At 30.2% G+C, this 22725-nt stretch overlaps 5 protein-coding genes across 16 annotated transcripts in view; 3 read left to right on the forward strand and 2 right to left on the reverse strand.

Moving 5' to 3' along the window:
• LOC129786498 (3'(2'),5'-bisphosphate nucleotidase 1) overlaps nt 1-22725 on the reverse strand; it is a 1077868-nt gene that overhangs the window by 755548 nt on the left and 299595 nt on the right. The gene's annotated exons all lie outside the window — the stretch shown is intronic.
• LOC129786463 (insulin-like growth factor-binding protein complex acid labile subunit) overlaps nt 1-22725 on the forward strand; it is a 454087-nt gene that overhangs the window by 131767 nt on the left and 299595 nt on the right. The window lies entirely within an intron of this gene.
• The window catches only part of LOC129786533 (troponin C-like), a 431024-nt gene that overhangs the window by 108704 nt on the left and 299595 nt on the right, over nt 1-22725 (forward strand). The window lies entirely within an intron of this gene.
• The window catches only part of LOC129786431 (uncharacterized), a 414480-nt gene that overhangs the window by 92160 nt on the left and 299595 nt on the right, over nt 1-22725 (forward strand). The gene's annotated exons all lie outside the window — the stretch shown is intronic.
• LOC129786470 (octopamine receptor beta-2R) overlaps nt 2814-22725 on the reverse strand; it is a 28714-nt gene continuing 8802 nt past the window's right edge. Inside the window, exons 2-8 of one of the 2 annotated variants that reach the window (XM_055821541.1) lie at nt 10644-11341; nt 9496-9594; nt 8896-8994; nt 8312-8433; nt 7853-8086; nt 6383-6560; nt 2814-6054 (exon numbers count right to left, since the gene is read on the reverse strand). In XM_055821541.1, coding sequence (XP_055677516.1) covers nt 5730-6054; nt 6383-6560; nt 7853-8086; nt 8312-8433; nt 8896-8994; nt 9496-9594; nt 10644-10867 — 1281 coding nt within the window. In that variant the 5' untranslated portion in view covers nt 10868-11341 and the 3' untranslated portion in view covers nt 2814-5729. Of the gene's footprint in view, nt 6055-6382; nt 6561-7843; nt 8087-8311; nt 8434-8895; nt 8995-9495; nt 9595-10643; nt 11342-22725 lie in introns of both variants that reach the window. The other variant, XM_055821540.1, reaches the window with a different exon arrangement.

The raw sequence follows: 22725 nt of genomic DNA on the forward strand, positions 1-22725 counted from the left end.
ATTTTTTTTACTCTTACAACAGCAACAACTTGCTAAAAGTAAAAGTTTGTACCTTCAAAACTTTTTAGTCAGGTAGGTAAATTTTACTCAATTTCTCATTCACAATTACTTCATAGTTAACGTAAAAAGTTAATAGCTTAAAGTTTCCACAACCCCTTTAAACTTTTCCTTACCATCTTTTTGTCGTGCTATTCAACCTATTCTCAGCACTCATTCATGAGAATATACGCCCTATCAACTATTTACAGGACCTCGTAAATCGTAAATTGTGGGAAAAAAGTCACATTTATACTTTTTAACTTGTTTTTTATTTTTACTTTCTTCTATATCTTCTTCTAGGTGAAGGATATTATTTGTTAAAAAAAGTAAATAATATGTACATACATACACATAGTTTAACAATTTCATTTCTTTTATCTGTAGGAAAAATATTACAAAATGAATTCCTAATTTAAACAAATATATATAATTTTTTTTCCTCATTAGAATATAGGCTTTCCACGCGATTAACATTTCTTTTTTTTATTTCATAAAATGTTCCTTCTAACACCTTTTTGTTTACAATTAATTTATCAAAATGTTATTATACAAAATTTTCTCTCTTCATATAAAAGTGTGTGTCACAATGCATCTTATTTGGTTCGATGTTAATTAAATAATTTTTTTTAAATAAGTTATAGGCTATTTATCAAAATAAAAAAAAACCATAACTCTGTTGGATATCAAATGAATAATATTTTTTAACGATTGTTAAGTAGAGAGTCACGGTAAAATAGAGATATTGCATTCCAATTAATAATATAAATATAAATATTTTTAATTTATTGCAAAACAGACATTCACAGTTTGAGTTTTATGTGATGATTTTTCGATTTTACTTTTTTCGGAGTCGTTTATTCATAAGATAAAAATGTCATGGTTATTTAATCAAAAATTAAATAAATATTGAATTTTAAATAGTACACATACAACCAATTACAACTCACTAATAAAGAGCTTTAACTTCATTTTTTTCTCTCCACAAAATAATCTTTAAGCGTTCGCTTTCTTCGTACAATAGATATAATTTAATTTATAATAACATTTGTTAAAACTAATTAATAATAAATAAAATCTTCTTACTCAATGAACACCAAAGAAAATGTCTTTAGAGAACTCACATACAAAATGTAAGAGAGAAACGCAAGTAGTAAGACGGAGTGAGCGTAAGTTGTTAATTTTTATCAATATATCCTTGCAAAAAATCGTCTATTTCACTGAAAAAACAGTTTGTGCTTCGACTGTCGGTTTTACTACTTTTCTAAGTACCAATGAAGTTGAAAAAGCACCACTTTATTTCTCAAATATCTATATAGAGGCGCTGCTGGTTATATTTTCACACAATATCGCTTTTTTTTCAAAAACCGATTATTCAACTGAAACTTCTTCTTCTTTTTTTTCTTAGTTTTAGGTTATATTTGTTAAACAATAATACAAAATGTGTGGTGTTTCCCTGAAATTCGGCTCTTCCTGGAGATTAGGAACTTCATTTTTTGCTTCTTCAGGGGTTGAGATGATTTTCCTCAATTTTCATGAGAAAAGAAAAAAAGAAGAAGATTCTATATCGATATTGAATATCGATATCGATAATATCTTAAAAATCAAAAAAAGGAAGAAGAAGAATTTTGGTGCTTATCCAAGTACAAAATAAGCAGTAAAATGTCGAATTTGGTACTTGAAAAGTTAAAATTCTTTCAGTGATTACGTTTACTCTCTCTTACTGCTCCTTACGCATCCTTTTTACATTTTTATGTGAAATCTCTATTTGTGAATAACTTTGCAAAAAACCACAGTTTTGAATAGATGTTAGTTTAGTACTAAGGTACCTAGATTCAGAGGGGGAATCTTCTATCATGGGTTATTACGTTCCGTTGATACTCGAATCATTATACGATTTTGTTCATAATAGTCTTTTAGAGAATTTACATGGAAACGTTCAAGAAGAATACGTAAAAGAAATAAGACAGTTTAAGTCGTAATTAGAAATATTTTCTATCCCTAATTTCTTACAATTGTTATTTTGTTCTTTACGAGACAGCAATATGCGCTTCAAGTTTATTTTTAGCCCCTTTACTGCAATAAGAAAAAAAAAACGAATAGAAAATTTCTCTGCTTACGTTTAATCTGCCTTATTGTTTACGTATTTTTCTTACGTTTTTTTTTCTAGGTGAATCCCCTTTTTTTATCATAATGTGAAATGATAAAACATGCATACCTAATTTTTCCCTAGACAAGAACTAATTTCTTCTGATGTTAATTTTTTCTTCACTTTCTCAATGTTTCAATATAACAGTTATTGTTATTTTGATTGTTAAACGCCACTGTTTTTTTTCTATTTTTTCTATTTGGTTAACTTTTTGTTTTCTTTTAATGTTATGCTCTATGATACTTTAAGTAATTCTCTCTTTAGATTACACGTCATGTCAATACAGAAGGTTTTTTGTTTCATACAATTTGTATGAATACTATCAGTTTGAAAGCTCGTGGGATGAAGGAAATTTTCTTGTTAGTTTGGATTCGATTCGTTTTTCTTTTTCTTTTAATGGATGAAAGATGCATTTTCCATTGGATGATGTATATCTATTTTTCCTTCTATTCATGTTATATTTATACTACACAAAATTTAAATATTGGTCAAAAATTCAAATGTATCTCAAATTATATACCTCAGTACTCTTACATATTTACACTTACATTTAACACTGAATGCTTACTATATATAGAATAATTTTTATATAATTTCTTACATATATAACATTCACTACATGTATTGCTTTTTCATTTTTTTATTAATATTATCGTCCATATTATGTATATATATATTATGTATATACCTACAAAGAGGAAGAATTTTTATTTTATAAATTTACATTTTCTTTTGACAATTTTGTTCATTTTTTTATGGATATTTAATTCTTGCAAACGTATTGATTTGAAAAATGTTATGCAAATGGCCAGAAAATTTAATGTTAAACGTATTCTCATGCATATTGCTTTCACCTTTTACTTTATTTTATTTCTCCCTTATTGAATTGCGAATATTATGTATCTCTTGAACATATTTTAAATTGTGAACTGTTTTTTTTTACGTATGCTCTAAACAAATGTACCTAAAACCTAGGAGAAAGTTCTGCAAAAGCCTGATTGTTAGCTTGATTCTGTCACTTGTACCACAAATGTTACTACAAACTTCTCATGATGCATCAAAACATTTGATGCAAATTTTGACTGATATACACAGAACAGTGTAGATATTCCAAAATAATAAATAAATAAATAAAACTTCTAAAAAAACAAAAACTAAAAGTTTCTATATACGTTCAAATTTACAAGCTACAGTGTGGCTTAGAAAAGCACCTATATTCAATTTGTTTATGTTTATTGCTATATCAAAACGTATACCGAAGCAATTATTATAGATATTTTGGCTGTCTCAAGAAATAAATTTCATTTATATATAAAATCACGTTGTTATGCATTAAAATGTATCATACACTACGATTTACGTATTCTGCATGAATGCTGCTCCAAAATCTCATATCAAAACTACGATAAAATGGATATATTTGAAAAGTGAACATTTACCTTTTTTAAACTGAAGAATATTAACACTGAAAAATTACATATTCAAAAAAAAATTCTCTTGTCTTTTAAAAAATTGTCACAAATAATTTACGAGAATTTATTATATAGTTTTGTTTTTGCCAAAACTTTTCGCTTGTCAAAGAAAATAAAATATATTGGCACATTTTGTGACTTGGAGCATTTTTTTTTACATATGACCTACAAAAATTTTAAAAAATAAAATCTTTTTATTTCTCAATAATTTGCAATTTCGAGTTTTTTTATGCATTTTATTATTTTGCGACATAAAACTTCAATTAATTTTGCGAAGCTTTCTGAATTTAATTAACATATAGTTATTCTTTATTTTTTTATATAAAAGTTTCTAATCAACATTTTCCTCTATGATCTTTAAGTTTTCTTTTTTTTTTATACATTCCAGCACTATTTTGAGATTTATATATTATTTTATTATTAATCCTAAATTTCCCTAAATTTTCTATCCTTCCTTCAACCCCTATGCCTACAATTAATTATTTTATTGCAACATATTTGTGGTTCGGATAGTCTTGCGAAGAGTGTGAGAGAGGGATAAGACAAGGGTAAAAGAAGGCTAATAGACAATAATTCTGAATTAGGATAAAAACAAATGGAAAATCCCTCTTCTTGAGAAATTCTTCCAAAACAAATTCATTTTAATTAGACTCATTATTTAATTGGGCGGTTTATTTAATAGAGGTAGCAACTGGCATTCAAAATTTTCTTCACAAAAAGATTTATAATTTAATAAAAATATAAATTTTGTCATGAATTTTATAAAAAGAAAAATCAGACTAATAGTTTAATGAATTTACTGCCAGTTGATCGTGCTAGATTTACCTTTTATCACACTTATTGAAAAAAAATCGGATTTATTAAGGTAAAATGAACGATGTATTACATAATTTTTTTACTTTTCGATTAAAATTTGAAGGTACCGACTCCCTTTTTTGTGCTTTTAAGAATTATTCAGCCACTTTCTTCTTTGGGATGGTATTGCTGAAATTCTAATGAAAATAGAGAACTTTTTGGAATGAATTTGAACTTAATCCCAAGTCTGAAGAATTCTAAGGATTTAAGGACTTTTATTCACCTGAATAATCAGAAATTCAGCAACACCACTTCCTGATCCCTAATTATTATTGTAAAGAAATGGCTTAAAACTTTTTTTTAATGATACTTTTGACTGATTTAAAAATAATGAAAAAGTTCCTTTTTATGCGAGGTAAATGTAAATGTTGATGAGATGAAAATTTTAAATTATTGTAATTTAAAAAAAATGGTGAAGTCAATATTTCCCGCTCTTACTTTAACCCCGTATTGATTTTGGTTCTAACAAAACACCTTCCGTGAACACATAAATGCAATCATTAATGTTACGAAACTACAAATTAAGGCGACACCGTGTACTTTTTAAAAGTGATATAGGTAACGTTAAATTTGTATTTTTTTTTATACTTGTGGGATATGTGACGCACATTTTAAGGTCTCTTTTGCACGCAACAGTTTCACTTACAAAAAGAATTGCAGAAAAAAAGAGTATTTTTTCTTTGATATTACCTACTGATATATAACAAAGTTTTTTTTTGGTAAAAATTAACATTTTATAAAGTACAAAAGAGCTCTTTTAGAACTTTTAATGTTTTATAAAATAAATTGTGTTTATTTCAATTCAACACGTTATATTGTTTACAATAATTTAATATAAATTATATTATTCCATCATGATCCAGAAAAAATTGCACATTTATCTTTGTGTGTTCAGTAAAAGATGAGACTTCTTCTTTTGTAACAATATTAATCAACAGACAATGGCAATTTTTTATATCTTTTTTTGGAAATTTTTTTTTTCTCATCCCATTTCATTTTCTATTTACAATCTTACTTTGTAGGAAAATTCTTAAGATGGAGAAAATAATATTGGGACAGAGGTTTTTTTTGTACGGAAGACACGACTACATGAGGGTGGTTCATTGCTATCCTCCTTCGGCGCTTTTCAGTTTTTTTTTAAGTATACATTATCCCCTAATTATTAGTTACAAATTTTCAGTATTTGTCGATGTTACTCCGTCAGCAATCATCGGTCATTATAAGCTATCAACCAGCGCCTGACTTGCTCTTCTTTCAGCTGTGCTGGGCCGTAAGTAACTCTCTGAATAGACACTCTTCGTCCGAGTATCGTAACGTAGACTCGATCTACGCATATTACCATCCAAGGATGATAAATCTGAACGCCACCACCTACAGAAAATACACTCCAGTGTGTCCTTAAATGCTTCCCGAAAGTCTCGATTGAAATAGGCATAAATGAGAGGATTTAGTGTTGAATTGAAATAACCAATCCAGAAGAGGACTGCCACTACTATATTAGGACACGGACAGGCTTCCCCGCACAAAGTCGTTATGACGTACCTACAAAATAATTTAAAATAATTACCTAACCCATATTTATTGTCAATCTCATTTAGTCAAATAATTTTGGAAACTTTGGAGCTTTTCCGATCAATAATTTATTAAATTAATTTTAATTATTGTTCAATTTAAAACAGCAAATAATTTTATTTGTATTCAAATTAAATGACTTTATAAACATTTAATGCATTTAATATTTTCCGTATTTTCCGATAATTGTTTATCAATAATTAAATTATTTAAATATTGCTAATTTTGGCTTTTTATTCCCATAAAATAGTTTTTTTCCAAAATTATTTGACCAAATTCAAAAATAAATTAAACATACCATAGAAAGAATGGCAACCAGCATAGAATAAAGACTCCCATGATTATTCCTAAAGTTCTTGCAGCCTTGTGTTCTCGTTTCATTTTGATTAAGTGCTTATCTTTGGTTGGTGTATGATCTAGATCCACTTCATGGAGCGTTAATGCTTTGGAAGATCCAGAACCACTGAGAGCTTCACCTATGATGGTGAAAATGAAGAATTAAACTTAATCACTTTAGAAGATTTATGTATGTACGTACGTACATAATACTCATTAAGAAATAAACACATAAAATTATGCCACGTGGTCTAAAGATTTAGAAGTCTTAGAAGTCTTAATCTGAATAAATTAGGCACGAATTGAATACAAATTTTCTCATCTCGCGCCATAAGTATATGACTAAAATATAAATTTATATTCGACGAATTCGACTCATTTAATCATAGATTTATTTCTTCCTATTGCAACATAATATTTAACTGATTACCTCTCATATAAAAACACGTAGGGTATATAAATAGATAATGGTTAGCTATATATAATTTATGCTTCGTGCAATATATATTTTATGCTACAATATTATATTGGATTGCAAGAATAAAAAAAATCAATGAAATATAGATTTTAAATCGAAAAACTTCCAAATTTCATTTTCGCGCGTCTTTTTACCATCTCTCAGTGATTTTATGCGACAGCTGCGAGAAAATTGTGCCAAGAACCTGTCGAAAAGTAATAGTTCAAGGGTGTGAACTGATTTCTTTTCAAAACCTGCACACACGCGAGTAATGTAAGTGAAATACGATCGGAGATTTGTCGTGAAGGAAATGAAAATTGTTTTTTAAATCTTTTATTGCATTATAATCCGCAAAAGTTTATTAAGTAATTAATAAATGGAGGAGATATTGTAGAGGAAAATAAAATAAAAATAATAATCAATTGAAAAAAAAAACTAATTAATATATCACTTAAATTAATTATTTAGGAAATGTTTGTGAATATATGAATATTGAAATATGTTGTGGAAATAATTTAGTAATTAATTTTGAAGCAATAAAAATTAAAACAATCTTCGGAAATCATAAAATAATATTATTAATATGTATGTAAAAAAAAACAATGTAAAGTATTGTTGGTAATGTAAATATGTATATTGTATTGGGGAACTTGATCCAATTCCGACCTCCTTCGACCTTTTTTGTCAATCCGCTATTATTTAAAATTGATAAAGCTCTTAATGCGGTAAATAGAGCATTAAATGGGCTTTAAAATGATACCAAATTTAAGAATATTGCTTTTTATTTTATACAATTTTTTTCTCATTCTGCACAGACCTTTGGAGGTCGGAATTGGGCCACGTTCCCCTAATGATATGTTTTTTTCTATTTTTCTTTTTTTTTATTTTTGAGAACGCACATTAAACTAATTGCAGATGAGGCATGTGTTGATGATGGCAGGAAAATAAGCCTTATAAGTAGCTTACCATTCGTACCTCCAGAACTTGAGTGCCGATGCATGAGCATGGCTGTTCCTTGTCTTAAAGCTAATTGCTTCTCCTGCCGACTAGCCTCGCGGAAGATTGCGGCATACGTGAATATCATAATTGTACAGGGTATCCAGAATGAGATTGAGCTAGAAATCACGGCGTAGGACTTATTCACCACAAAATTACACTCGTCGGGGTGCTCGAGCACATCCTGCTTGTGTTTCTCCGTCGTATACCATCCTGCGTGAATCCATTAATGAAGCATAAGGGTGGTTTTGCGTACCCGAAAACGAGAGGAATTTACACGCCATTAATAATACAGAAAGCCATCAAGCATTCTTGCATATTTTGTGTGCGGAAAAAGAATCACCTTTATGGCGCATATTTGTTAGGGGGAATGGACTTGGCGACCAAGTGCGGATGGAACTTTTTAGGTGTGTTTTTTAAAATTAAATATTAACTCACCGGCAAATATTGGCACAAAAGATAATAGCGCTGGGGATACCCAGGTGTTTAAAATCATAATAGCTACAACACGTTTCGTCATACTTGTTGGATACTTTAACGGTCTTACGATGGCGTAATATCTGAAATTGGAAACCAAAAAGGAAATTTCTTGAGAAGCTTGTATGTAATAAAAAATGCAAGTACACTGTCTTTCATCGCAACAAGGAAAATCCTTTTTTTTTCGTTAAATACTTATGACCAAGAGGAAACTTCATTCGCAGGGTGAGTAATTTAAATAGAAGAATCTCAATTATTCTCTCTGTCTTCTTTTGGTTAAGTATGATTAAACCATAATGCTGTCTATCCACTTATTTGCAGTGTTATAGTACTTAAAATCGCAAATTAAACTTAATATGCATTATGAATGAACCCTTGAATAAACTACAACTTCCTCAATGAGACCTTTTGCTTTTTCACGTACAGCACTACGTGCTTTATTTCCCTTTCATGGATTTTTATTTAATATTTATTGTTTTTTAAATAAGAAAAAAATCCCATTTTGATGCATATATATACAATTTGAATTTCAAATATCCTCTTACCTATCGACGGAGATGCAACAGAGATGCAAGATACTCGCAGTTGAGAAATATACATCCAGACTGTTCCATACATCACACATAAATGAGCCAAAGAGCCACCTGAAAATATTGCATAAAAAACACCTTGTTCACAATTTAAAATAATTTTAACGTGAATTTCTCGAGGAGCTTATTGGGAGGAAAAAAGGCGATACAATAATAATATAAGATAGAGTAGAAAATGCTTTCAATGTACTTTAGTGCTTTTCACTCCTAAAACCAAAAGTAAAGGAGCTTGGAAAAGAAGGAGGATGGCTAATGGTATTCCGCTCTGTGTTTTTCCCCAACACGATCAACTCACTATATAAAGAGCTATGTAATTTTTTATCCCACCCGGAAGGCAGCTCATCCTGTGAGCTGTAGCACAAAGTTATTGTACTTTAAAATTTTTCTTTGCACCACAAAAAATATTCTTTTCCTGTTTCGTGTGAAATTGTATTTTCACTATGAATGAGTCTCAATGAATCAATGTTCATTGAAAAATAACAGAAAGGAGTTTTTTTTGGAAAGAATTTTAATTTTCATAAGTAAGTAATGATTATTATTGCAGTAAAAACTTACTCTCCGGTAACTTGTACACTAAAATTGAAAGACATTGCCAGCATCGCTACCATGATATCCGCCATCGCTAGGGAGACGACAAAATAATTCGTTATGACCCTGAAAAGTGAAAAAAAAAAGAAACAATCTCATTAGTATGATGCTACCTAAATCCCCCTTTAGCAGTTTGATTGAAATTTCGAGAGATTTTTATGACAGATCTTGTGGTGTCTTTGAGCCTCACTAACAGCTTGATTTCTTCAATGCCCATATGAATACAGACGTGATTGAGCGTAATAAGTTTTATTGATGAAATGGCTTATTTTTTTACGCCACACACATCCGCGTGTCTTCTTTTTTTTTTTTGCTCTCTCCTTCTCCCAAGTAACCCATCTGAATGCAGTACATTCGAACAAATACTTTTCCATCACCCATAAAATTCCATACAAAAGAATAAAACCACATAAAAGCAGATTATAGTAAATGATTTTTTTTATGAATTCAACTCAGAATCACCGTATTCTCGACTTTAGTACACAAAATTGATCTTGCAATAAGAGACACACAAGTCTCATGTATGAAATCAATCGATTTGCCATCTTCCAAATTCATTCCAGATGTTTATTCACGCCAGTGTCTTTTATTTTATTTATGCGCTTTAAAATTTCAGAGAATACTGAGAAAATCACGTACATAAGTATACATACATACTTATATCTCACATAAGATAGATAAAAGTTTGAAAACGAAAAATGCTCTTATGTGTATGATCAAAATTGAATAAAATATATATTATGTAGGTAATATAACAATTTTCCAATAACAAGAAATAAACAGAGAACGCAAATAGAGCGTATAAACCTCTTTTATTGTGTTGATTTATCTCCATCAAATGGATAAATCGATTTTTTATTGCATTTATTGTCAATTCTGATTATCCCAAATGCAATTTGAAATTTTAATAAATAAAACTACCTACAATTACATATAGGAAAAAAAAGATGGATAAACTCAACTCGTGGGAAATGTGGAAAATTCACAACAGAAAAAATGTTTTTTTTTTTACAATTTAACGTCCCACACCACGCATGTCTGCGTATCGTTGGTGGTTGGTGAAACAAAAAGAAATAAGCTGAGGTCAGTGTCAATGGATTGGTAATTAATCTTACCTCAATTTTCGATGTCTCATTACAGAGGCGATAACGAGTAGATTTCCGAAAATGGCTGCCGCCATAATAAAAATCATGATAGTGGCCTTTAGGATCAATAGTGTTATCTCAATCCATGGCTGCTCTTCATCCAATCCCTTTGTCACATTGGAAGATGAGAGAGTTAAGGTTTCCGTACCAATAGACGCCAAGGAAGCAAAAATGTCACTGCCAGAAGAACTCATTTTGTATAATATGAAAAATTATTGCTTGAGATAATTTTTCCTATTTTCCTGTTGGCTGCAGTTGCAAGAGTTTTGGGCTACAAAATTCGTCCCAACTCACTTCTTATTTTTTTTTTTATTCACTCCTTCCCTCTCTCTCTGAACTTGAATAAATGGTATAATATCCTTTACCACGTCTCCTCCTCACACTGTATGTATTATGCTAGTGGAAGTCGTGGGGAAGTGTACACACATATGTGGTGATCTAACTATTATCTAGAAACTATCCATTACTATCGCAGTCATATACAAAATAACCATCCTTAGTTATTTGACGATGAGAGCCGCCGAGGCAGCTAAACGAGAAGTTAACGTTTGATTTATCCACAGCATTTTGTTTGCCATACATTGATTGCAAGTGATTGCAAATCGCTTCAATTAAGTTAGTTTCATGCTCCGTTTCATCACCATCGTCTACGTTGGTACACATCCAGCCTGAAAATTTACAAAATGTCAAACATTTTACTATCAACTGAGGACTATATTCTCTTTGGCATTCATTCAACAACATCACTCCCTTAACATTCACACACAATGAACACTATCCTTCTCTTTGTTGTTTTTTGTGCATAGATAACAATAACAATGTGAGTCAGTTTGCACTCACTTTTTTTTGCCATCTCATAAACCAATAAATTTATGAAACTAGGCAAATACAGCATACATACATTATGTATATAATATTTATTTAGCCAGGAATGCTGAAAAACGATAGAGATTGCATTAAATGCTTCGAAAGAATGGCATATTTCCAAAAACGGTTAAAAATAAAATAGAACATAGCTATGCAAACAATGCACCATTCATAAATTACCTTTATATTTGTTGAAACAATATCCCACATGTGTAAAGAATATGGAATAAAACTTTTCTGGTAAATAATTCTAATTGACACTAATTTACCTGTATATATAGCATTCTATTCATAATATTCAAGCTCTAGCTAGAGATTATGATAAGCTCATGATCGAGCTGTGAATATGAATTATAAATAGGTGTAATGTATAGAGGATCATAATATCTAATGTACCATCTTATATGTATGTTATTTATTCAGACAATTTGTATACATAATTGTCAAATTTACCAAGAGCTTAAGTGTCAAGGGTTTCATACATACATTTTCAAAACATTATTCTCATATGTTTTATTCATTATTTATCTGTGAATACAGCATAAATATATAACCTACTTAACTCACATTCCCATATACCTTTTGGCAGCATCCCCGCATATTGTTTTAGTTTACCCGCATTAAATTTATTTTCAAAATGTAAATCCTTAATCTAACAAAACCACTTCAATAGAGTTAAGGATAAAATTACCATTAAATGCCCACAAGATACCTTTTGTGCTAACTAAATGACATTGTTCCCATGTGGGTAAAAAATGGTGAATCAGCATGTTATGCCAGAGCAAATGAAGAGTACACATAGCATTATGTAGTTGTTCAAATACAGAACACCACGTGGAGTGGTATGAAAAGGGAGTGCCTCGTATCACTGACCAACCCTATTAGAAAGTTGCCCTTCATTCATTCATTTGGTTTTACCAAAAATCATTTTAGAAATTTTTCACCACAAAGAGTACAATTTCTCCTTTGCCCTAAGCTCACTCACATTAAATATTAAAAGGTCAAACGCAAAAAAAAGTATGTAAGGTTATACATAAAAGGAATGTGTGTATATGTATGTATTTAACATGAAAGCACCAAGAACACCCCCCAATCATATAATTCCAATATTCTGCAGATGAACATGGAGAATGAATTAAAAATACATATTCACGAATTTTCAAGTCGTGGGTAAAGGAATCAATTTATGCCTGAATAAATAAAATATAATCGCATAAAACATAAAATTAGATTTTTGTGTGTTTGTCGCTTTTCATTCATTCCATGGAGGTATTTAAATTTCTATTTATGAAAATTTATCCAAAATAATTCATTGAATTTTAATTGACATTGATTTAATATTCAACGTAAATATGTTATTTCTCAATTAAGTATTTGACATAATGTAGGAAGTGCAATTTAAAATTGCACTCTGCTTTATTTTGTACGACACATATGTATGTATATAACCTACACCGAATTACCTAATTACTTGGAGGGTCACCAACCACACACAGTTTAGAGATGATCAAAGAGAATGTCATTTAATGGAATATCTAACAGAGATAGGCGTTTACAAATCCTTTATTTAATTCATAGCTCAGTGTTTATTTTTGGCACACGCTCGACTACACGATATTTTGAGGATTATTAAACCAGTACAAAACGTTCATTCAAATTTGGGGGAACTTTTAACCATTGATAAAAATACTTTTTTTTTCAATTATTTTGGAAAAGCTCTAGAGATGAAATTTAAAATTTTCTTGAAGAATTCAGGAAATCAAAGAAAATATTGTTTGCCGTCTTTTGCGAAAGCTTGTTTAAAAAAAACATAGATTTTATCCCAGAGGTTAACACTTATCCTTCTAATAGGGGAAAAAATACTTTGCCACACAATATGTAATCAATGTGTCACCTGCAGGATGACCAAACTAAACAAGGATCATGGTATGTATTTTCCTTTTGGGAGCTCTTCAGAGGTATTGGGCCCATAAGCAAATAGTCTTATAAAGGTTGAATGTCAATATCAATCAATAGAGAATAGTCTAATTCGATATATACGAGAACTTTGAATAACATTTCTTGTTTACAAATTCATTCAATTTATATCTCTAAAAAGCTTTTTTTTTTCCTTAGGAAAATATATTTATTTTATGCACTCTATCATGTCTTTTTTTTTTTGTAGAGCATAACTACTAATTGCATTTTTTTCAACAAACATAAAAAAGCAAAAAAAATATACGAGTTTTCAAGTGCCAATAAATAATAATAAAACTAGTGGTTTCAATAAATAAAATTATTAAATTACTATTTAATTTACAAAACAAAATGTTATTGTGAACTATAAAAAAATACCTTTGTGGAAATATATCCATTCATTTTATAAATCAAGTAAAACACTTATGAAATTGAATAAAATATCAATAACAATAAATTTTTTTCTCTATATATAAAAAATGCAATTACCATTAAAATTGCATTGAAATAATTATTTTTTTAATATAATTGCATACCTATATAACAATTCCCCCCTTAATTAATACTTTTGCATGAGAAAATAAACAAAATAGTTGTTTTTAAATAAATGAATACCGAATTGTAAACATATATGTATGTACCTATAGCGTTATAACAAATACATCAAGTGCAATAGCAAATATAAATTGACTATTTCCTCATGACTGCTTTATGATTCTATACAAAATGATCTCCTCATGTTCAAGTTTCAACATAAATATATTGAGTATCATATTTGCATACATACCTATGTAATGTGTGTCTATACTGTACATCTAACAAATTTAAGAGTGGCATCATGAATAGAATAGAGAGTTATTTTTATCGTTTGGTTAAAATAGAATCTCTGTGCATTTGGTGGCTCATAAATAAATCCTCTAACAAAGTTCACTACAATCGCGGTCAAGTGCATTCGCAATAGATTTTGTATCTACCAATACAAGCTCTTCTCGCTTTTTTTTTTTTCAACTAAAACTGAGAGGAAAAAATTATATTTAGCACAATTTCATCCCTCTTTACTTTTACCCTGACTTTTTACCAGCAAAATGTAAAGTAAAGAGAGATTGTAAATGAAAATCAAATACTATCTAACAACCATTATTTGATTTAAACATCCAATTTAAGTACCACTAATGGGATTCATGAAGTACCTACTCCCATTTGAGATTATATTTGCAGACCACTCGTCTTCGTTACTCTTCAGCACAAAACTTTCTTATACCTGTGAATTGCACAGCACAATAGTTTTGTCACACATTCGAAACTTGAAATATACTACTTGCTTGGTTTTGCCACTTTAAATGAAATACCAACTAATTTCACTTCAATTGCAACATCAAATTAACTCATATCTCTTTACCGCACACAATCTTCAAAGTTGATTGTTTTTTGATAACATTCAACTTTGAAGAACAACAAACATAAATTAACTTACATTATTCTATTCATCATATTAATGCCTTTAGCTATGACTTTCCTGGAGAGAATAAACAGTGATTGATGGGAATATAAAGAGCTTTTTTTTTACATCTTCCTTGATGTGTTTTCAGACCACAATAGTCGTTTTAGAATTTACCACCTTTATTGCAATTTAACTTAATTTTAATGCATTTTTTTCATAATTAATTTTAAATGTGTTAATACATCAGAAAAATTTATAGGAAAAAAAAATTCCCCCAATCAGATATCTATTATCTAAACCACATAGCAAGCATTTGAAATTATTTTATGAAATCATACATATCTGATTGGTTTGAGCTTTCTAATTCCAAACAAACTTTCAAAAGGCTTATTCGGTACCCTGTCAAACTGTCAGTCAATCTTACTTAAAATTCTCACTAGGAGTGAATTGATTTATTTAAAAGCTTCCAATCATGTCGAAATATTTTTTAAAGGTAAATTTTTAATGAAGCTATTTTTCTAGAATTAATAAAATATTATACAAAAAGAAAAAAATACAAAATTAATTTTTAGGCATTAATGATACAAAAAGTACGATTTTTTGTTGATGAGAAAAATCTTCGAACGTGAGGATGATTCTATTTACTTCCTAGAACATTTTCCATCTTTCACTTCTTTTCATAATCTATATGCGGATAAGTTTGCTATGGGGAATCGATTAACATTGAGAAAATTACAAGTCTTTAGAAGAAAATGCGCACACCCCTGATGGAAGCACAAAATTAGATTAAAAGCTCGAGATGAAAAGTTAATTCTTTTTGCACTAGAGATATTTTCCGGTCTGTGGAGCATCCAATAATCCTAAAGTAGTCAAACAAATTTTTCAACATAAAAATTAGCTAATTAAATGAGAGAAGAAGTTGCAAGTGCAACATAATCTTTATTAATGGCATTTAAGGGTAATTGGTTTAATATGACATTTAAGTAAGAGAGCGCATCATTGTCCATTTGATACCCATGCCGTCTCGAATTGATTTCACTTCTCTTTGCACAAAGCAGTCTCGCAATATCGTGCAAACTATGTATGTATATACATATATTTTAGTTAATACACAGGCATACGAGATACTGTCCTCATTGAACCTTATAAACTTAATATCATGTCAACCGCTTCCACAGCCCTATTAGAGTTGAAATCGGGACAGAGGTTTTGAATTAATTTTCTAGTGGCTCATCGTAATTAAATATCTCTTTAAGATTGGAATTTAATAAATAAATCATCTATTTGAGAATTATTGTAAAAATTATGAGATTGAAACGATTTTCCCAAAGAACTGAAATAAAAACTACTTTTTCTCATTTGTTTTTTCTTTCAATATTTTCTCATAAATTTCTTTCTTGACTTGGGAAATCAAGAGTGAAATATCTGACAAGAAGAAACAGAGAAAAGCAATAAAGGGGATGATGACAGTCAATTTATTAATGGAATGTAAACTTGTTCAATGGGTAGCTGATCTATGTTCTTAGCAACTTTGTTTGCATTACAAGGAGGAGGAACTACAAGTGTATAGACGAAGTATTAAATTGGATCTTGTTGTATGTGTGTAATAACACCCAGCAGAGGTTCAATATATTATTAGAATCAATTAATTTGATGGCGAAACTTCAGTAGAAATATCAGCAGTATCATAGAAAATTCTGCACTAGAGGAGACTAAGAATGAAACACATGGTCACTTTGTTGATTGGTTGACAGTGGTTTTAACAAGCATTTCTATGATATTACAATTCTGCAGCAAGCTTTCAAATTTCACAGCAAATCCATCAGAGTGAGACATTTTGAATTTTCTGTGTTGAGGGAGTAGATGCCAGGCAATTTCTAATTAAAAGTTTCATGATTAAACTGTGAGATAGAACAAACTTTAAGAATAATATGATAGGCAAATGTTGTACACAACAATCAAGTCAGCAACATAGATGCTCCAGATGATACTCACAGATGAAGATAAAATTAGTAAATTAAAAACTTTTAGTTAAAATGCAAATTTATCTCATTAAAAGTATTTCATTTTTCTTTGCAATTTATGTACCACTTGATGTTTGTTAAATTACAATAAATAGTGTGGTAAAATGAAATTTATACTCTTGTAAATTATTCGATACAAATTGTATTCAATTTAATTCAATTGCATACACAATCTGTCAATATATCCCATCACCAAAGCTACCAGTGTGCTGTGTCAGGATTTGGACAGCAACATCCATGATAAAGTAAATGGTAAAATAATGAAAAATTCCTTTCATTGATTGCACTTTTTGGTGCTTCTTTGTAGCAATGCTGCGATAAAATCTAATCCTTTTTCTCTGACTCTTTAAAGTTTTGTAAGGTAATGAATAGATATGTAAAGTTTACATACTTACATAAATAAGAGATAATAAAAGATCAAAATTTAACATTTGCAAAATATTGTGAATTCTTCATAAAAGATTCAGAGCATGTATCTCTGTACCCCAACCCGTAGGATTATTTACGTATAAATATAATGAAAATATCATATAGGTACGTGATATATCGAAATGTATTATCAATATACTTATATAAACCTATATGTATCTATATAGATAATATATATTCTTTTCACAGGAGATACATATCAGTCTAATAAAAGGAAATTCAATAAGAAACTCAATATAATTTTACATGAAAAGAAAATATTTTTGTGTCTCTGAGATGGAAATTATCACATTTCTGAGAATTTGCAAAGTCTACCCAATATTTCCGAAGAACAAATTAGGCGTGAGCATTCGGTATATACTAGTAATCTCGTTGTCTGAGATTATAATATCTCCCATATTCACGTACAGGGATTCCCCCCGCATTTGTAACAAATGAAACAAATCTAAAACTGCTACAGAAAACATGGTACTTTACGTGATTTTATGTACAAAATGAGAAGAAAGTCGCCTCCACCATGTTACATTCTTAGCTCGTGAGATATGAAGATGAATATTCGTTTCATGTAAATGTTGCCGACATGCAAAAGGAAGACACTCATTTGGGAGATTAAAGAGAATCCACATCCAGCTGCTTGGCTGCGCGTCATTAAAGCAAAGGACATCATTTCAGGAAGAGATAATGGTGAAATGATTTAATTAAATTTTCCAAAAAGATACATGCACAGTATAGACGTGTGCCGTGTGTGGTGGCGAGACGACACGAAAATTCTTCTCCGCTTCCATATTTTTTGGATAATATTATTTTTCTCTTTTCCTTTTAAATTTTCCTGCAACCACTTTGAGCATTTTAATTGGAACTTGTGTACGAGACATCGCGGGTATACTCTCCCTTCTAGTTTGTGGATTAGGTACGTACATATGTAAATATTAGGATTAATTGCAGCACAAGAGTGACGAAGAACGTGCTTGCAAAAGTCTAAAAGCGCATGAGGAAAATACGATGGAAGCCAATGTAAATGTAGGCGCACCAAGAGAGAAAATGACAGTGATGAAATGACATATTAGCATCCTATTAGACTTTCATTTCCCGATTACTCAAATATTTAACCAATACCCAAATATGTGGTGTCTCTCAGATGCACTCTTTTCCACGCCATCAGTGACCAGTCATTTGTGGTTATATATATGGAACTTATGTACATATGTAAAATGATCGATTTATGGTGGCCCACATAGATTCAGGAGACTCTAAATTTTTTATTTTACAGGGCGATAATTCATCTTTTTCGCTAAAACTAGGACTCTGACATACCACGAACTTTTCACTAGTGAAACTCTATACGGTGCTGCATAATAAAACTTTTCGCGGAGTTCACCTAAAAATTTAATGAATATCTTTCTTCCGTATTTCATAATACCCAACATACATAGGGAATACCATACATAACATGATAGAAAGGCGTATAAAACTTTTAGGCATGTCAAAAACTTTTCAGACTGCTTCATGGTTTAATGTTAATCGGAATCATACACCAAACCATATATCTTTTGTTGCACATTATAAACATATTACTGTATATGAAAAAAAATCTATATATCTATACAGTTTCTTGCAAATGTTACATAAAACATACATATGTTCACTGAAATCATCCAATCACTGCTTGGTGAGAAATAAAAGGATTATATTTCCTTAATTATTAAATATCAAGTTATCTTAAGTAAAATATGGTTTCAATATATACTCTGATGATTGATTTCCATTCAACCGCACAGTTACAGATAAATTAATCTGTGGAAAATCTCTTGAAACCAAATGGATGTTAGATGTTATATATGCTATGTATACTTGAGATTCACACCAAAGAAGTCCTCTCAATTGCTGCAATGATTGTAGCAAAATAACAGCTGGGTCTGATAGAAACACGAAATATGTACCATGTTGCATAGAATGTGATATTCTATCGAAAAATATTATTAAATGTGGCCAAACACATTTTGTGGACACCTATCATGAATTGAAAAAGCTCTCACGTGCAATATTTAAAGACTTTGAAATAAATTTTGTGAATTAAAAAATTATTAACTTGCAAATCAAAAAAAAAAAGTTGAACATACATGGATAAGTTAATAAAGAAAATTTTCATAGAAAATAGTAAATTAAATTTTCTTAATTAAAAAAAAAAACTCCAATAAATATCTATTTCAATGCATATATACATTTGTACATAAGACGTTGAGTTGCTAAAAGACGATTCTTGGAAATTACGTCGATATCTTTGTATTTATCTGGCGTTCATATAAAAGATGTGCTTTAGTTTAATTTCCAACAGTCTAAATGTATCCCATTTGCAGGATTTAACGTCTTACAAGATGCATTAGGTGCCATTAGTATAATAAAGGTTTTGTGGGTGGGTTGAGTGATTCAGAGAAAGAGAAATGATGAGTACATACGGTATGTTGTATATATGTACTTGTCAGTATACATAATGAAATCATTCAATAAACATCATTTACTTATTGTTTCACCGCAAAAACCGTCTATTATAGATTTGGGTTAAATTTTGAAGAAAAAATAACCAAAGGATCGAATTAAATTTAAGAAAAAAGAAAATAACCTCTTTGTGTGCATGCAAAGGGCTTTTACTACCTCCGCTTGTCTCGTGCTTCCTGATTTACCTTCGTCTGTTGAAATGAAATATTTTGGTTCTTCAGAAGAAAGCTCCCCGCAAGACTCTTGCTTGAAAATGATTTAATTTTCTCTAAGCGCACTATAAGACCCAAAATGTGATGGTTGTTCTGAAATGGAGCTGAGCATTTAATCCAACTAATAGGGGCAGGTATAGTTTAGAGGCCAGTGTACCCAATACATTCCGTAAGGAGCTTAAATTTATAGTAGCTTAGTAGGAGATGGGGGTTCTTAAGAATGTATGTATGGGGATGTTTTCACTCCCCCAAAAAAAAAAGTTAAGGTTAAATCGTATACCAAAGACTAGATGAATCAGCTGCTTTTCAAAAGGTTTGTAAATGGGGGCAGGAAGAATTCCTTGTTCCATTTGACCTTCCGGAGCATTCAACGGAAATAGAACAAGAAAAGAGATGAAATCAATACAAGGAACCGTCTAAACTTAGCAAATCATCAAAATGATTCGAAAATTCATGAGGTGAGGAAAAAGTTTAATATATACACAGCCGAGGGATGAAAAGGAAGGTTACCTTTCTCAATGGTGGTATAATGAAAAGTCAGGGATGCGATAGCCGTGTATTCAGGAACTCACGCTCCAAGAACGTGAGAATTAAAATTTTAATACATTTATCGTTCGGGTGAAAACATTCGACAATTGAGAATTTTCCCCGCATTTCCCAAAAAACCCCAACACTTCAGTATGGGGGGGCTTATATAGCTCACTGTTCCTGTTTGCCATTTAAGTGAATTATTTATTCACCTTATTCGCAATTGTGTGACGTGTAGGGAATGCCATTTATGTTTATATGTTCCTGAACAATACAATGTTGAATGGGGCTACATGAAAGGTAAAAAAAAAACTATACCTTAGTACATATAATGTAGATTGATTAAACATAGGTACATACACAGAACGTTCTGTGGCGAAAGGAAAATAAGGCAAAAAAAAAGTTTCACAGAGTCTCATGTGAAGGTATATGATTGTGGAAAAGAAGAGCTAGGCCCCTGCAAATGTGTGTCACAAATTGTCATATAATGCTGCATTAGCTGGAAAGTACGACTATGAAGGCAATTTATTCTGTAGTTTGTATGTTTCGCAGACATTCACATTGGAGTTCATTTGCAATTTTCAGCAAAAGAGACATGAGGAAAAATTATTGTAACCCTCAGGGTCAGTTGGAATTATTCTCTCTGTTGTTTTGCTTTTTATCCACCTGTGAGTGAGTGCAGATAATAACTATATTGTCCAATATCTGCATATGGGTACATGTGTGACAGGTCAGAAATTGGTATTTTTGCAATATTTCTCAATCTATCATGCATTGAAAATGGAAACTTCAGTGAAGAAGAAAATAAACTAGAATAATGGAAACTGATAAAAAAAAGAATTTTCTTTATCAACATATGCAACTATACTATGACATTTTTAATGATTTATTTCAAGAAATGTAAAAAAAAACCGTGCCAAATAAAAATCAATCAAGACAGCTTGAGGGAAAATTTTTCAGGATGTATGACTCACATAGAAAATATAAAATATTATGTACTTCCTTCTTTTTTTTTTGTTTCATTAGGACAAAAATAATTAATATCCGTAGTTCTCACGAATTGTATACAATCAGTATGATCTCATTTTCCGTAATATTTTTTGCTGCATGCTAATTACGTATGATTGCATATTGCATATGGGCGATGATCTTTTGATAAATTGATGACACAAGATATACATATCTATTTATTCAGAATCGTATGTGAATTCATGTCGGATCAATAAAACATGCATAGATTGTCAATCCCATGAAAAATATAGTAATTACCTACATAAATTACTTATTAGCAGCTACCATACCTCAATATAAGACAGTAAAGATAAGTTTTGTTAATTCCCATTCAAAAGAATTTTCTAATTTGTTTGAGTAGATGCTAAATCTAATAGAATCACACGATTGTCTTTCAATGCAATTTCTTTCCTTATCTCTATTTTCTCTTTCAGATTTCATTCAAATTTTCCCCCCATTTGTCTTTTAAATAAAAATAAGAATATTTTTCATTTTAATTTAAATACATAGCTATCGTTTCAGCACCGATATGCCATGCATATATACTATACATACCTCACAATCTACTGAAAATAGCAACCAATAAAATGTTTATGAATAAAATATTTGCCATTTCTCAATATTATTAGCAGCAATGGAATTGTATGTGTGTAAAAGTAAATTATTAGGTATATATTTCTGATTTTTCTCACTTATGTAAAAACGAAAAAGAAATAGAAAATCCAATTCTATTTTAAAGTGTTTTAGTTTAAAATTAGCTACTTCTTCTGCGTCTCCTTTGCGTATTTTTTCACTACCTATTAAATCTCGTCTAGTTCTTCATCTCTTGTGATCAATGGCGATAAGAATAGAAAATTTCCAACATATTTTCTCCTCATGATACGACAAGTATAGCTCTATTTGATACTATTTCGGAACAGACTCTTCCTCCTCCCCCTCAACCTCCCTTCCACACTCTTGATATTTCGCTCTATATGATTGTGGTCAATGTGAATCTCTTCTTTTTTAATTGCCAAATTTTATTTTCAGCAACACTAAACTGTGGAGATTATGATTTTTTATTGCAAAATTATGGAAGAAAAACATTT

The sequence above is a fragment of the Lutzomyia longipalpis genome, chromosome 1 (genome assembly GCF_024334085.1).
Source record: "Lutzomyia longipalpis isolate SR_M1_2022 chromosome 1, ASM2433408v1".
NCBI lineage: Eukaryota > Metazoa > Arthropoda > Insecta > Diptera > Psychodidae > Lutzomyia > Lutzomyia longipalpis.